At 51.6% G+C, this 16384-nt stretch overlaps 2 protein-coding genes across 6 annotated transcripts in view; one reads left to right on the top strand and one right to left on the bottom strand.

Annotated features, from left to right (window-relative positions):
- Nucleotides 1–7064, bottom strand: part of LOC120310853 (hexosaminidase D-like) — a 39328-nt gene extending 32264 nt beyond the window's left edge. Inside the window, exon 1 of one of the 3 annotated variants that reach the window (XM_039349724.1) lies at nucleotides 6943–7064. The gene's annotated coding sequence lies outside the window, so the exon portion shown is untranslated. Of the gene's footprint in view, nucleotides 1–1170; nucleotides 1454–1558; nucleotides 1788–6942 lie in introns of those variants that run through there. The other 2 variants (XM_039349722.1, XM_039349723.1) reach the window with 2 other exon arrangements.
- A 306-nt stretch (nucleotides 7065–7370) lies between these two features.
- Nucleotides 7371–16334, top strand: MLST8 (MTOR associated protein, LST8 homolog). Of its 3 annotated transcripts, none has more exons than XM_039349725.1 (9): nucleotides 7371–7525; nucleotides 7781–7918; nucleotides 9200–9251; nucleotides 10263–10425; nucleotides 12198–12273; nucleotides 12356–12508; nucleotides 12610–12734; nucleotides 13392–13555; nucleotides 15212–16334. In XM_039349725.1, exons 1-9 carry the CDS (start codon nucleotides 7517–7519, stop codon nucleotides 15328–15330), a joined length of 999 nt encoding a protein of 332 aa, XP_039205659.1. In that variant the 5' UTR covers nucleotides 7371–7516; the 3' UTR covers nucleotides 15331–16334. The 3 variants fall into 3 exon arrangements, with proteins under 3 accessions (XP_039205659.1, XP_039205660.1, XP_039205661.1); XM_039349726.1 differs by having other exon boundaries at nucleotides 9203–9251; XM_039349727.1 differs by having other exon boundaries at nucleotides 7420–7546.
- Nucleotides 16335–16384: the final 50 nt, after the last annotated feature.

Consider the following 16384-nt stretch of genomic DNA (forward strand, 5'->3'; position numbering starts at 1 on the left):
CAATAGAATTAGACTCTGTTCAAGAGAATATATTCTATTGGCTTTCAAAAGCCAATAGAATAAAAGGGAGTAGCACAGCTAAGGAAAAGGGGGAAAAAATGGCGGACTGCGTTGTTTGGCGACCCCCGTGAAATGGCCGTTCGACCCCAAATGGGGTCCCGACCCACAGGTTGAGAACCACTGGTCAAGAGGAAACGGGGAAGAAATGGGGAAGAAAACAAGTCGGTCGGAGGCGGCACTCCCAGCTGATTATACCACAAGCGTATTAACCACGCTCCCACCACCCTACCCCAGAATGGCTAAGCCCGGCTTGGGCGCTGGTAGTTCACCTGGGTCCAAGTCATCAGCTCTCGGATTAACCGGTCCAGAGGTGAGTGACGGGGATCCTGGACCTCCGACAAACAAGGAGCCGAGGTGGCGCAGCACTTAGGGTGCAGTACTGCAGGCCACTTTAGCTGACTGTGTTCAGCAGGTCAGCGGTTCAAATCTCACCGGCTCAAGGTTGACTCAGACTTCCATCCTTCCGGGGTAGGTAAAATGAGGACCCAGATTGTTGGGGGCAATGTCAATATATATATACATTGCTTACTGGTGTACACCGCTTAGAGCAGTGTTTCTCAACCTTGGCCATTTTAAGGCATGTGGACTTCAACTCCCAGAATTCCACAGCCAGCATTGCTGGCTGTGGAATTCTGGGAGTTGAAGTCCACATGCCTTAAAATGGTCAAGGTTGAGAAACACTGGCTTAGAGAGTGCTTGCACTTAAGGCGGTATATAAGTCTCATAAAATAAATAAATAAATAAATAAATAATAAATAATAAGGGAGGGGGGGGAAGCCGCGGATCCCGAGCCAGGCGCAATCGCGCCTTTGCGCATCTTAAGGCGTTGGAACCGCTCAGCCAAACCCAACCCCTCCGGCCAGCGAAGGAAGCAGCCTCGGGGGGATCCGCAGGGGCGGCTCTTTCGGCGCCCGCGGCTCCCAACAGCCCCCCCCCAAGCAGCCGAGCCCCGACCCGGCCAGGCCGGGGGGAGCAGGCTCAGACGGGCCCCCGGCGCTCCCCGGGTGGCGCAGGGCGGGCGGCTCCAGACGGCCCAGTGATTGTCAAGCCCCCGCGGGCGCCTCCCGCAAGGATCCGCCCTTCTGGCGCCCACCTCCCCGGGCTGCTCACCTGCGGCCGGCCGTGGAGCTGCAACCAGGGCGCCGCGCGCGGAGAGCAGCCCAGCCGGGCAGCGCTGGGCAGGACCGCCAGCAGGGAGCCCGCGGGCGCCTAGCGCAACGCAGAGCGGCGGGTCCAGAAAGAGGCCGCGCGGCGGCGGCGGGAGAAGAGGAGGAGGAGGCGTCCGCGAGGCGCCGGTTCCCCTCCGGGGATTCCTCGGCTCCGCCGCCCCCGCGCTCCGCGCAAGGCCGTTGGAAGGCTGGCACCTGCCGCCCCTCCCCGGGCGTCTCCGCGCAACTGCCGCCCCCGGCGCTTCTCCCCCTCCTCGCCTGCTCTGCCGGGAGCGGGGGCGCCACCGAGCAGCCCCGCGAAGACTGCGCCGCCGCCGCTGCAGCCCTACCTGAGCCGCTGCAGGTGCAGCCCGCGGAGGCGGCTGCGCTCCGGGCTCGGTCGGCGCTGCGGCGGGAGCCGGCTGGAGGGCGGAGCAGCCGGGCAGAAGCAGCCCCCGCCCCGCCCTGGAAGGCGGCAGGAGGAGCGCGAGCCCGGCGGAGTCCGCGCCCCCGGCTGGACTGGCCCGGAGGCGGCGGCGCGGGCTTGTTCGGTGGAGCCTCCCCGCCCAGCGGCAGCCTACCTCCGTGCGCAGCCTCCGAGCTCGGCCTCCTCCAAGCTGGGGTCAAACCTCGCGGCAAGGAGGGGGGGGTGGGCTCCCTCCAGCCTTCCTCCAGGTTAGGCCGGGGTCCCCCGGGTCCCGGGCGAGCCCCCACCAGCTGAACCCCAGGGAGTCCAGCGGGGGGGGGAGCGCAGGGGCGGGTGGCCCCCAAGGCTGACCGGGTGCAGGGGATTCCAGGAGGGTTGGGGGCTGGCTCGTTGGCCTGTCGACCCCTGCCCGGGCTGCGAGGCTTCTGCGGATGAATTATTTATTTCTAAATTTATTTAGAAAAGCAGGGACATCACCCTGCCAACAAAAGTGCGTATAGTCCGGGCCATGGTTTTCCCAGTTGCAATGTATGGCTGTGAAAGTTGGACCATAGGAAAGGCTGAGCGGAAAAGAATGGATGCCTTTGAACTCTGGGGCTGGAGAAGACTCCTGCGAGTCCCCTGGACTGCAAGGCGATCCAACCGGTCAGTCCTAGAAGAGATCAACCCCGACTGCTCTTTAGAAGGCCAGAACCTAAAGTTGAAACTCAAATACTTTGGCCACCTGATGAGAAGGAAGGACTCACTGGAGAAGAGCCTAATGCTGGGGAAGATTGAGGGCAACAGAAGAAGGGGACGACAGAGAATGAGATGGCTGGATGGAGTCACTGAAGCAGTAGGTGTGAACTTAAATGGACTCCAGAAGATGGTAGAGGACAAGAAGACCTGGAGGAACGTTGTCCATGGGGTCGCGATGGGTCGGACACGACTTTGCAATTAAGAGCAACAACAAATTTATTTATTTATTTATTTCTAAAATTTATATGCCACCCAATCCCAAGGGACTCAGGGCGGCGTACAAAATTAAAACAATAATCTGACAATAAAACAATAAAATAAATACATTCATACAGCGTGTCTGATCATATCCCGCCCGCCCCCCCGGGACATCAGCCCCAGGCCTGCAGGAACAGGAGAGTTTTAATGGCTTTCATGAATTCATGCGGGGCATCCAGCAGATACCCCCTTCCCGGCTGGCCGATTGCCTCGATTTGGTCGGTGATGTGTGGGAGGTGGACGCGGGCCACGGGACCCTCTCCCCGATTTGGCCGGCCTCCAGCCAGTCCGGTTCCTCCGCGGGTGCGGGGATATTTTATTAGATGCATACGGTATTATAAAAATATAAATGCCTAAAAGCGCTTTAAGCAACGTAGGAAATCAAATCCAAATGAATTCAAAGGAACTGCTTTCAACATCACATTTTCTCCATCCCTTCCATTGGTCCCAATCGCTACTCAGATGATTTGCCTTTTTCTTTGAAGATGAAAGTTATTGCTTTGTATCCATTAAATCTTTCCTGGCTGGGGAATTCTGGGAATTGAAGTCCACAAGTCTTAAAGTTGCCAAGGTGGGGGACCCCTACATTAAATCATTCTTTTCTTCGTTGTGTCTCTTGTGTCTTTTTCTTAGAAGCTGCTTTCCAAGTGTTTAAACCTGTCATTGCAGGAGTCACTCCGGCTTATCTTGGTTAAACTTGTGTTACCTATATACGCAGTTTGCCATTGCTGCATTTTTTTTCTGATTTTGCTCTCTCAGTCTAGTATTGTGGGCAAGGATTTACTTTTCCAATATTGGGAAAAATGTTCTTATCACTGTCAACATGTATTTTGGTAAACTGATCGTTTTCATCCATCCTCTCTGGAATTATTCCAAATAAAAATACTTCTGGTTTCAATTCAAATTTTAAAATATGTTTATTTTTCTACATTACTTTTAAGGGTTTTTTTTACATGACCACCACGTATGATGGTAAAAATATGATCGCATATGATGAGAAAATAAGGATCATTACATATCTTTGCTGCTGTGAGTTATTTATAAAGTAATAAAGGTGGGATAAAAATGCAGTTAATAAATAAATGATATATTTTTATTAAGGGATTTCCATAAGGCATCTTGTGGCAATTTGGCCTCAAATCATAACTTGGAGTGAGTTTAATTGATTTTTTTCCATAGCTGTTCTCATTGTTTCTTTGTAATTACTTTGTTGACGTTTTGCATCCATTTTATCATACAATTTTTATTTACAATTTTGAATATGTTCTGTCTCCTTGTTATATTCCAATAACTTATAAACATATCCAAATACATTTTCTTGATTCCATATAAGTGTTTTGAATTGTGTCATTTTTTTCATAGGATCTTTTCTTGAAGTCACTTTGATTCTTCCAGCAAGTAGATATTTTAAGCATGACTGATTCGTACTTTCACTACAACAATTCTTGCTCTATTTTTACTCTATTGTAAACTTGCGATTGTTATCTTGGAATTAAAAAGGCATTTGATGATGATGATGCCCTTGGTAAAATCACTGGATCTACCTTCATTCTCAAGAGATTCCAAATTTTAACAAACTCTTCCTCACAATATGTCCCTTCAAATTATTTTGTTCTTTTGTTTTTTTGTGCCAAAAACACCTGTGAAGATTGGCTAAGTCAGCTCCTTCTGTACCTGATGTAAGATCCAATTTGGAAATGAGGAATTTCTTGATAGTAAGAATGATTTAATCAATGGGACAACTTGCTGGAGGTTTTCAATAGTCTGGACCACCATTTCTCCAGGATGGAATAAGGTTGCCTGCCTTAAACAGGAACAAGAAGACTTCCAAAATCCTTCCAGCCCTATGACTATGTGATTCAAATATCAACGCCTTCACCTTTCTGTCCCTAACTGACAAAGCTGGTAATTAAGTATGCAAACTTCCTAGCTAATTTGTCTGCGACAGAAAGGGGAAGTTAGATGGCAGAGAAACAACTGTTGGCCTCATACTGAGTCCCTTGATAAGGCTACCGATAAGGCTATCATACTTTAGGGCAAGACTATGAGGCCCAAGAATGAGACGCCCAAAGGAAAACATTCTAAGAACACAACGGAGGTTTTTCAACTACACGGGGTTTCTCTGGCTAAACCTAGCTATACCAGTCCTACATGAGAGCTCTTAGGATGCATGGGCACTGGATCTATTTCTTTGCAGCATCCTCAGGAAACAGCTGGAGATTGGCTAGATGAGGGATAATCTAAGAAACTAAATCCAGACAAGACAGAGATACCCCGTAAGTGATTTGGACAGGAATTGCATTCACACAATATTTAAAAGCATATGATCTTGTTTGTTTGAGGGTACATGACTTGACTTTTTCTGGGGTCAGAGTAGAGGCTGCAGGGTTACCTGTGCATGCAAAGAGGGTCATTTTATGCTCTCCCTCCTTGCTGTTCAGAGCTGGTTTATAGATCCCTGGCTCTGTGTGAAGCTGGATGAAAGCACTGAGTGGCTCCAGTCTAGGAAATAGGGAGGAGGACAAACACCTTGGAGGTCTGTAACAAGATTCCAGAGAATCCAGGAAGTTGGAATAATGGACAGTACCTGCAAAATGGAGTTTGACCAGGACAAACCTGCAGCCCTCTATTCGTATAGGAAAAAACTGCCCAACGTTGCATGGCAATGAGATGGGCAGGATATAAATTTAATTAAAAAAATAAATCAAAGGCACGAGGTGACTGCACTTGATAGACTGCTTGTAGAAAGGATCTGGATGTCGTGCTAAATCCCAAGGTGCACAGAAACCAAAAGAGTGATTCAGCTGCAAATAAACAACACGTGATCCTTGAGTATAAGTGTTGTTCCTTGCTATTCTGCACTAGTCAGACTTAGAACATAGAGTAACTTCTCAGGAGGTGCTCAAATGGAGGCTGGATGGTCAATTGTGGCAGTACATTACAAGAAGGGGCTGTTCTAGATGATCTCCAAGGTCTTTTCCACCCCTTTGATACCCTGAATGTTACTGACAAACTGCTGCCTGAGTTGATTATAATGTGGAAAAGTTAACAATCACTAGAATAATGATGTGTCTGCATAATTACTGGAATAGTGCTGTGTTAGTAGTATGTGACTAACCTAATGTGCATTGCCCTTGGATACAATGTATGTAGCAAACTCTCCATTGTATACCCGTGAGAAACGAAGCTAATGTATTACAATGTGTATTTCAATGTGTATTCCTTTGTTCCTGAGGAAAAGGAAAGTATAAAACTGAAGTCTGAACCGGCCCTCGGGGTTCAGAATTGCTTGTTGCTATGGCTTCTGAACCTGCGCAATAAATCTCTCTGCTAAAACCCTCTGGAATTCGTAAGAGTTCTTTCGTTTTCCACAAGAATTCCAAGATGTGAACATTCTCTGATTACTTTCAGGGGACTGAGAATCTTTACTGATCAAGATGTTTCATCCCCAGCAAACAAATTTAATACAAGGGTGAGTGAGTTACACTTAAGGGGGTAAGAGGTCATCTTGGTCACAACATCCCAAGGATCGAGACTGCAGGGCTGGGACGATCAAAGGGCAAAATACACATTGAATTCCAACACAAGGCAAATGTGATAGCAGCCCTGAAACCACTACCCATTTCTGAGTCCTGCCATTCAGGAAGGGCAGTCACAAGCTACAGACGTCCAGAGGAGTCCAAGGGGGAAGGAAGGAGAACAATTAGAGGCTTTAGATGTGTTTGGCCTGGAGGAGGAACAATTGAGGGAAGCCAGAAGAGCTATTTCCCAGCATCTGTGGAAGCCAGGTCATAACCCTTCAGAAGTTTCCCAAAGACGTGAAAGAAACGCCCAAAGGAAGCCAAATTGGGTTGGACATCAGGAAACGTGCCCTAGTGCAAGGCTTTCCAAACTTGGATACTTTAAGACTTGTGGACTTTAACTCCCAGAATTCCCCAAAGGCTGGCTGGGGAATTCTGGGAATTGAAGTCCACAAGACTTAAAGTTGCCATGTTTGGAGACCTGGTGGTCAAAGCTGTTCATAGAAGGGACAGATTTGCCAGAGGAAGTGGTAGACCTAATTTCGCAAAAGGGTCTTTCACAGAGGATGGACGGCCATTCAGAGTTCATTAGTGCACTGAGCGATGCAGCAGAGGGTTGGATGCATCAATGTTTCTCAACTTTGCCCAGGTGAAGATGCCTGGACTTCAACTCCCAGGATTCCTCACCCAGAAGCCCGCCCATCGCCGACCAACCCTGGACCAGACCATCTGCGAGGCCCCGCCCACTCGAGGGAGGCGGCCAATCGCGCGCGAAAGCCTCGACTCTTACCTGGTGCCGCCTCGCCAGAGGGCGCTCTTCTGCGGGGAATGTAAGGCGGTAGAGTTACGAACAGTACAGAGAAGGCCGCGCGCCGCCCTGTCAGCTGCCCAAGAGCTTTCAGTGAAAACTGCCGAGGTCCCGTGAAGCCGGGACGGGAGCTGTCAAGGAATGCTGGCTGGATTCTCACGAGGTGCTGAACCGGAGTCAGAAAAGCGTCCCCTGCTGTGGCTCCACTGGAGGGCTGCCTCACATAGCCCCTCGACTGGTTCTCCACCCTGCGCTGAACCAGTCCGAGGGATCCAAACACGCCCTTCAGAGGGAGCTTCCAGGAGGCCGCTGGTTGAAGCGGGAAGCAGGCCTGCAGCCTCCTCCTCTGTGGTGCCTCTCGCCCCACAGCAAGCCCGGACGGAAGCCAAAAAGAGAGAAAGGAACCCGGAATTCGCCGTCTTCGGATGAGGCTAAGTCGGGAGTCTATGGCCAGAAACGCCCGTCTCGGCTCGGCGTTGGCACGGAAAGGCGCGCATGCGTAGAGACGCCGCAACGCAGGGTTCGATCCTGGCGGCTGGGCGACCTCGGCTCGCGCATGCGCAAGGTTGGTACCCGGGCGCTCTAGGTAAGCTAAGCTAACCTAAGGGAGGGGCGGGGCCGGGGGATTGGAGGTGCTCTGCCTGCGGGGGGGGGTGCAGGGTGGGGGCGTCCTCGTGCTGCGAGCGGCTTTCCTCCCCCCCGCCGCTCTCCCCCCCACAACCTCCCTGCCAGGTGGGCCGGCTGCAGGAGCCTGGCCGAGGGCGCCTCCGGGGGGGGGGCTGCCAGCGCCCACCGCCTCCCTCCCTCCCTCCCCCCCCAGGCCGGCACCATGAACCCCGCGCAGGGCACGGTGGGCAGCGACCCGGTCATCCTGGCCACGGCCGGCTACGACCACACGGTCCGCTTCTGGCAGGCGCACAGCGGCATCTGCACGCGGACGGTCCAGCACCAGGACTCGGTATCCTTTGGAGCGCTGGGGGGGTCCAGGGGTGGGGTGGGGGGCTCGCCCGCGTCCCCGCAGGCTTCCTTTTTTTTTTTTTTGTAAAAAATTTTTTTATTTTCAATTTTACATTACATGCATAAAAAATACTTCAGATACAGAGTAAAATAAGTTTATACACACAACTTTCGGTATTGCTCACCCATTTCCCCCCCCCCAAACCGCATCCACCCTCTAACCCAGTGGTTCTCAACCTTTTTAATGCCGCGACCCCCAACCGGTCGTAAGTCGAGGACTACTCAACCGGTCGTAAGTCGAGGACTACTCAAGTGATGCAGCATCATTTGCAGAATGGGACTTTCAGTGGACTCAGCAGGGCAGAGACAGCCTGGACAATTCCTATTGGCTTTTGAAAGCCAATAGAATGAGACTCTATTCCAGTGGTTCTCAACCTTTTTAATGCCGCGACACCCAACTGGTCGTAAGTTGAGGACTACTCAACCGGTCGTAAGTCGAGGACTACTCAACTGGTGCAGCACCGTTTGCAGAAGGGGACTTTTGGCGGGCTCAGCAGGGCAGAGACAGCCTGGACAATTCCTATTGGCTTTTGAAAGCCAATAGAATTAGACTCTATTCAAGAGAGTCTATTCTATTGGCTTTCAAAAGCCAATAGAATAAAAGGGAGTAGCACAGCTACGGAAAAGGGGGGAAAAAATGGCGGACTGCGTTGTTTGGCGACCCCCGTGAAATGGTCGTTCGACCCCAAATGAGGTCCTGACCCACAGGTTGAGAACCACTGCTCTAACCTCTTCCCTCACTTCCCTCTTTCTCCCTCTTCTTCCTCACTCTCCCCCTCTCCTCCTTTTCCTCAACCTTCCTACTTACTTCTCCCCTTCCTCATATCTTCTCACTCCAGATGCAGTCCAGGAGAAATGCCCGAGCAATTTCTCTCTCCAAATTAAAACATCAGTATTATATACAATAAAACTGTTTCTACTTATCTGAGCTATTTAACCTTCTTCAACCCATCCTCCCCCCCTGCCCCCCCCACTTCCCAGAGCCAAGTACAAGGTTATACAAACATATTAAACATAATCTATTTAAGTTTACTAATTATAAAATAACCAAAATCATACTAACCCTTAACTCTCTTCAGACTTTAACATCATAATTTTATAAACAAATCCATTACTCATAAAATAAATGAAACTTGTAGTTCCATATTTCTTCTGAGCATATTCTATCCATCGTCTCCATAAAATAACCCCGCCGGCTTCCTTAACCCCCACTCGCCCGCAGCAGGTCAACGCCCTGGAGATCACGCCGGACCGCACCATGGTGGCCGCGGCAGGTAGGCGAGGACGGGAGGCCGGGGGGTGGGGGCGGAGGGCCGGCCGGCTTGGCTTCTCTGGGCCGGGGCCGGGGGGAGCCACTGGGGTTTAGGCTGCTCTTGTGCTCTGGGCCGGGGGTCCTGACCTTTCCGGCTTTGCAGACCGGTTGGGGGGAGACTTGTTCTGTGCTGTGCATAGGCTGCAGCCTCGGGGTGGGGGACCCCTGCTCTGGGCATCGCTGCAAAGAAAGACGGCTCTGGGCCCTGCCAAAAACAGTGTCTCAAGGGCTCTGCAGACCAATAATCCTGATTAAATTCCCGAACAACCAGGGGGAGCTGGTTCCAAGACGTGGGCGCCATCACAGAGAAAGCCCTCCTCCGCGGCCCCGCCAAATGGCACTGCTTGGCCGACGGGACCTGAAGGAGGCCCAGCCTGTGGGATCTAACTGGACGAAGGGAACTATGAGGTAGTAGGCGGTCTCGCAAGTAGCCTGGCCCTGAGCCATATTTGGCTTTAAAAGTAATAATCAACACCTTGAATTGGACCCGAAGACCAATAGGCAACCAGTGCAGCTCACGGAGGATAGGTGTAACGTGGGTGTACCGAGGAGCACCCGCTATCACTCGCGCGGTTGCATTCTGGACCAACTGTAGTCTCCGAATACTTAAAGATTGCCACCACTTGCAGCCATGAGGGGAGGCTCTGTTATGGTAGTGGGCTGAGGACCGCCTGTAATGGTTTAATACTGTCATTATTATAATCCTTGTAACTTCATTCATTTTTTAAAAAAGAAACAAGGGTGCAGCTCCCAGGCAGTTAGGTGAATTGTAGTGAAAGGTTGATTACCCAGGTTAGGATGAAGTCTAGTGACAAGTGACCTTCAGTCTCAGATCATTGGTCGGTGAGAGCAGCTGTTTCAATCCTTTTGAGAATTCAGAGGGAGCCTAACGCTGACTGAGTGCTGTTTCTCTCTGTGTGAAACTGTTTTCTTGCTTTGACTCCTCATGAACTAGTCGGTGTTTGTGATCCAGGTTACCAGCACATCCGCATGTATGACTTGAACTCCAATAACCCCAACCCGGTGATCAACTACGATGGGGTGAGCAAGAACATCACTTCGGTTGGCTTCCATGAAGACGGCCGGTGGATGTACACGGGGGGCGAAGACTGCATGGCGCGCATCTGGGACCTCCGGTGGGACTTTGGTTGTTGATCTCGTATCTTTCCAAGACCGACCCTAAACAGGCAGGCATGGAAAGGGGGCAGCTGAGGAGGAGTCAGGTGCACGTTTTGCCCACACGATGGGCACCTTTGCACGCTCCAGACCAGACATGTCAAACACAAGGCCTGGGGGCCGGATGCGGCCCGCGAAGCCATCCTGGAAACAGTGAGGGAATGGCCCCTGCTGCCTTGACCCTGGCCCAGGCCGGCTGGGAGCCAATGTACAATTTTGTGGTGGCCATCTATGCTGAAACGCATTCAATCTTAGCTCCACAAGGCCGTATGGAAACAGCGAGGAACCAGCCCCTGCTGCATAGGCCCAGCCCCCTGGGTGCATGCTGGGGAGGTGTCACCCTTTGTGAGGAATGAAGAAATGCACCATTGCCTGGAAGTGGCCAGCAAATGGCCCTCGCCTAGTTCACATATCCGGCTTGATGGGCTCTGGGGAAGGGGTTTCAGCAGGCTCCTCCAGTGGACCATGCATTGGCGCTTGCCCCGGTCCCACCCCCTTCTGCCAGAGACTCTCAGATCTGTCCCACTCCTGCCCAGGCCCCCACAGGCAGCCTTGACGTGAATGATGTAGATCTGACCACGCCCACCCAGTAGGCCACACCTACCCTGGTCACACCCACCTCCCCCCCCCCAGGGCAACCACAATGCTGATGCGGCCCTCAATGAAATTGAGTTTGACACCCCTTCTCCAGACAGTGGGGAAAGGAGTAAAACTGATCAGAGGATGATTTAGAAAAGGAAGTGCCCGAATTTCATGAGATCTTACATAGGTGCATTGAGAGAGATCTTGTAAGATTTTGCTACCTTGTTAAAAGTTGGGTCCTTCTTACAATTTAAAGAGGACAGTTGAAACCCATAAGCCCCATGAGGCACTGCCAGCATAGATACAGGTTCAGCCTGAGTGGGATGCTCCCTCCTGGTGGGCCTGTGCATCCCATCGTAGGTCAGAGAGTCCAAACGAAGGCTGGGCAGCTTTGAAACCAGTGGGGTGAGAAGCTGCTCTGAGTGAGAAGTTTCTTAGCATGATAATAAACAATACCAAAACGACGGAGATATTCCTCTGTCGGGTTGAGTTTGAGTTGTAGTTTTTTTTCCCTCGCCTGTGAGCAGAATCTGTATTGGAGGCACCTCAGTAGCAGTTTTGGTGAATTTCTTTCCTTTTTTTCAAAAGTGCCTTCCTGAGGTTGCTGTTTTTCAGTTTTGCCGAAAAATGAAGGGGTGAAGAGAGAAGGAAGCTAATGAGTAAACCCTGCCCATTGTAGGATTCAAAAATACGTCTTGGAAATTTGAGGGCCTGAATGCTTCAAGGTTTTCCTGGAGGGGGCAGATATCCTACTGAAGCACAAGCGCTAAGGCAGGGGTAAATTCTGGGAGTTGAAGTCCACAAGTCTTAAAAGTGCCAAGGTCGGACACGCCTGAACTAGAGAGTCTGGTGTCCCCTTAAAGATATATATACTTATTCTGACAAAAGCATTTGCCATCTGGCATCTGCACCTGATAAGGTCCCTCTTGAGCCAACCTGTTGCGGAAGGAGAGCGTGCAGTAGGCAGCTCAGTAATGAATTTTTAAGAAATGCAGCCGTTTAAGGAAGGCAAGGACGGCTGTGCCAGAGTAGTCTTTGACAGCATGATGGCCATCACTGTTAAGCAGAGGCTCTTTGGAGGCTCCCTGGAGTGCAAGCGGTCTCAGCAGTCCGTTGACTCTCCCGTCACGTCCTTTGTGTCTTGTCTCAGGTCTCGCAATCTTCAGTGCCAGCGCATTTTCCAGGTGAACGCGCCCATCAACTGCGTTTGCTTGCATCCCAACCAGGTATCCCCTCCTCTTTGCTGCATGGGGGAAGAGGGTGCAGGAGTGGCAGGACCAACAGCTCCCTTGCTTTGTATCCTCCCAGGCTGAGCTCATTGTGGGAGATCAGAGCGGCGCTATCCACATCTGGGATCTGAAAACGGACCACAACGAGCAGCTCATCCCAGAGCCAGAGGTCTCGGTCAATGCGGTACATATAGATCCGGATGCCAGCTATATGGCTGCGGTCAACAGCTCGGTAAGGATAGCCTGTCCTGGACTTGGTGAGTTCCACGGTTAGCCTTCAGCATGGCGTAGAGCCAGCGGACCGGATGCTTTCAGCCGTCTCTCCTCTCGCAGGGCAACTGTTACGTGTGGAATCTCACGGGAGGCATTGGAGATGAGGTAACCCAGCTCATCCCCAAGACCAAGATCCCTGCACACAACCGCTATGCACTCCAGTGCAAATTCAGCCCGGATTCCACGTGAGTAATTGGTGGTGTTGCTCTGTTTTCATGGCCCTGGAAAAGGAGGGATCTTCCCTCCTGGGGAGGGGGAGGAGAAATATTGGCCTGGCAGACCAAGCTCGGACAAGAGGAATCGTGTTGGCATGCAATAGGTGGGCTGAGCTATGGTCGTGACTGGGTGGCATCTCCTGGCACTCTCTGTCCAGCCCCTGCTGCGCTCCAGACTTCACTGCTGTAAAAGCTGATCTGGAACTCAGATCCAGTCATAACTGGGTGGGGAGCAGGGGGTCCCTCTTTCTTGCCCTGCCCAGTCCAGCCTCAAGCGGTGGGACAAGCTGGCAGAGAGAGGGAGGCATGGGCATGGGGAGAGAGGCAGGTTTTTCCAAAGGAGATAGTTGAGGAGGACTCCCAAGCCATATTAGGAGATGCAGATCTACCCTGAATTTGGGGGCCTGATCTAGTAGCTCCTTTCATCTTCTTTGCCAATTCTTGATCTGTCCAGTTATAGATCCCGGACCCACCTTGGACCAGCTTCCTTCCAAAGAGGTGGGGAAATCCTTCCCAGTTCCTCAGATAAGGCCAGAAAAGGGGCCAAACCTGCTCCGATTTGGAATAATGGGCCGGACCTGTCAGGCTCCTGCCTTCAGCGGTGTTTGCTTTTTCTCCCTTCTCCAGGCTTTTGGCCACTTGCTCTGCTGACCAGACGTGCAAAATATGGAGGACCTCCAACTTCTCACTGATGACGGAGCTGAGCATCAAGAGCAACAACCCCGGGGAGACCTCCCGCGGCTGGATGTGGGACTGTGCCTTTTCGGGGGATTCCCAGTACATTGTCACAGGTGAGAAGGGCGGAGCCCACAGGCCCACCTGCCATCCTGGGGCAGGGAAGAGCCGATGCATCTCTTCCTTTTCCCTTTTGCCCAAAATATAATAGCATTTTGAACACACCTGTTCTCCCTTGTGACCACAGTTTAGCCCAAACTTTCTGATGCTAAGCGATACCGTTGTGAAGGGCGTTTTGCCCCACTTTACGACCTTGCCACAGTTGTTAAATGGACCACTGCAGTTGTCATGTGAGCAACGCGGTCGTGAAGTGAACCTGGCTCTCCCATTGACTTTGCTTGTCAGGTCACCAAAGGGGATCACGTGAGCCCCGGGGACACGGCAACCGTCATAATATGAGCTAGTTGCCGAGTGCCTGCATTTCAGTCAGGTGATCACGTGGATGTTGCAACGGTCATAAGTGTGAAAAATAGTCACCAGTCACCTTTTTCAGTGCTGTTGCAATTTCAAATGGTCATAAAACAAATGGTTGTAAGACTACCTGTATTATCCCGTATTTGGGAAAAGGAGAAAAGGAGCAATGCACGGGCCAGCCCCATATTTTGCTCCTGTTGTAGAGGCAAGACATGAACTGGTCTTGGGGGCTTTGGGATGTTCTTTAAGGCCTAAGATCCTAGAGCTGGAGGGGCCCTTGAGGCTATAAAGTCCACCCCCTGCTCTGTGCAGGAATCCACACAAAATCAGTGCAGGCAGATTGGTTCAGTCTCTGCTTGAGCCCATTCAGTGGAGGCCCCTCCACCCTGGCTCCAGGTTTCCACCCTCTCATACTGTCCTTCCTGTTAGGAAGTGTGTTCCAACTCTTGAAATCTGCCTCCTTAGAACCCGCATCTGTTCTTCTGCACCCAACACTCCGGGATATGAGAGGGATAGTTTGCCTTTTGTGGGACTCCCCTTTGAAAACTGGAGGGGCTGCCATCTTGCGCCCCCTGACGTTCACTGATGTCAGAAGGCTGGACAAACTGAGTTCCCTCAAGCTCAGGGGTAGGCCACCTTGGCTCTTTTATGACTCGTGGACTTCAACTCCCAGAATTCCTGAGCCAGCCGTGCTGAGGGGAAAGGGAGAGTTTCCAAGCTGAGCTATGCTGGCTGAGGAATTCTGGGAGTTGAAGTCCACGAGTCATGAAGCAGCCTAGACTAGGGGTACGCAACCTTGGCTCTTTTATGACTCGTGGACTTCAACTCCCAGAGTTCCTGAGCCAGCATGACTCTGCTTAGAAACCTCTCCATTTCTCCTCAGTGTGGCTAGCTCAGGAATTCTGGGAGTTGAAGTCCACGAGTCATAAAAGAGCCAAGATTGACTACCCCTGCTCAAGCTCTTAAAAACACGGCCTAGCTGTTTTCTGGGGGGGGGGGGGATCTTGCAATATGCCGCAGGAGGACTTGGCAAGGATTGGACCCTTCTAGAACAGAGGTCTCCAAACTTCGCAACTCCTAGAATTCTCCAGCCAGCAAAGCTTTCAGAGTTGTGTACTTCAACTCCCAGAATTCCCCGCCCAGATTGGCTGGCTGGGAGATCCTGGGAGTTGGAAGTCCACAAGTCTTAAAAGTTTGGACAGCCCTGTTCTAGAGCAACGGCCAGCCTTTGGCCATCTGTCCCTCTCTTCCCAGAATTGGTGCTGCCGCCCCCCTGAACTCTCTTGTTCCCCCTGCAGCCTCGTCAGACAACTTGGCCCGGCTCTGGTGTGTGGAGACGGGGGAGATCAAGAGAGAATACAGTGGGCATCAGAAGGCGGTCGTCTGTCTGGCTTTCAACGACAGCGTGTTGGGCTGAGGAGCAAGCTGGGGGGGGGACGGCACCTCTTCGCCAGCCGGTCTGCCTCCTGGGCGGAAGAGAGGATTCCCGTTTGGCCCCTGGCTTGTTTCTGCAAACGGAGCGGAGCCCAGTCTACCTCGACCGAGGCTGCACGAAGGGTCTCAGCCCTTTGGCTTTAACTGGCCGGTGCTGTTGTCTGGCCTCTCTTGTGCTCCCCATTGGAAGCGCCTCCTTAAAACCAGCATGGATATAGACCAGGGGTAGGCAACCTTGGCTCTTTTGTGACTCGTGGACTTCAACTCCCAGAATTCCTGAGCCAGCATAGCCTACCCGTTTTAGACTAAAGCGGGGAAGCTGCCCTTTCCCTGGCAGTGATGGGCATCTTTGTCTTGGCTGCCTCTAGGAAGACTCTTGTGGGCTCGGGGGCAGTGTTTCTCAACCTTGACAATTTTAAGGCATGTGGACTTCAACTCCCAGAATTCCACAGCCAGCAATGCTGGCTGTGGAATTCTGGGAGTTGAAGTCCACATGCCTTAAAATTGTCAAGGTTGAGAAACACTGCTCTGGGGTGAGCTGGGTCAACTTTCCGAGGCCTCCTTTTTCGCCCCCGTCCTCTCACCCAGACCCCAGGCTAGAGGAGGCTTCATTTGGGAGCTGGCACTGACTCCAGAGTAATTGTGGGCACTGCCTGCAGGAGAGGCTACACTCTGGCCCTCCCTTTGCCAGGCAGCCCAGCTGGGTCATCGGGCTTAAAATAAGAGGTTGGCCCAAATCTTCAGGGAAGCCTCGTCATCCAAGGGCAGACTTTTCTCTCTGACCCGACATGCTCACATCCCAAATCAGAGCATCCCATACATGATGTTTTTTTAAAAAAAGAGTTGTGTTTTTTTTTTTCACATAATGCTTGTATGGATCTTACCTTCACCATAAAGCTACTTCTATCAGAAGTAATTATTTACATGTTACAGTTGAAAGCGACAAACTTCATAAATGTATGTATATATATATAGTGGTGAGCACAAGATGAGCATGTAAGTGGAGTTGTTTTTCTTCTGGCTGGTCTGGAGTTCTG

Source organism: Crotalus tigris, unplaced genomic scaffold (genome assembly GCF_016545835.1).
Source record: "Crotalus tigris isolate CLP2741 ecotype Arizona unplaced genomic scaffold, ASM1654583v1 scf7180000018301.7375997, whole genome shotgun sequence".
Classification (NCBI taxonomy): Eukaryota; Metazoa; Chordata; class Lepidosauria; order Squamata; family Viperidae; genus Crotalus; species Crotalus tigris.

Coding starts and splice junctions, on each gene's coding strand:
- MLST8 (XM_039349725.1), top strand. Junction 10,426..12,197: donor GCGCGCATCTGGGACCTCCG/GTGGGACTTTGG, acceptor GTCTTGTCTCAG/GTCTCGCAATCTTCAGTGCC. Junction 12,509..12,609: donor TGGCTGCGGTCAACAGCTCG/GTAAGGATAGCC, acceptor CTCCTCTCGCAG/GGCAACTGTTACGTGTGGAA.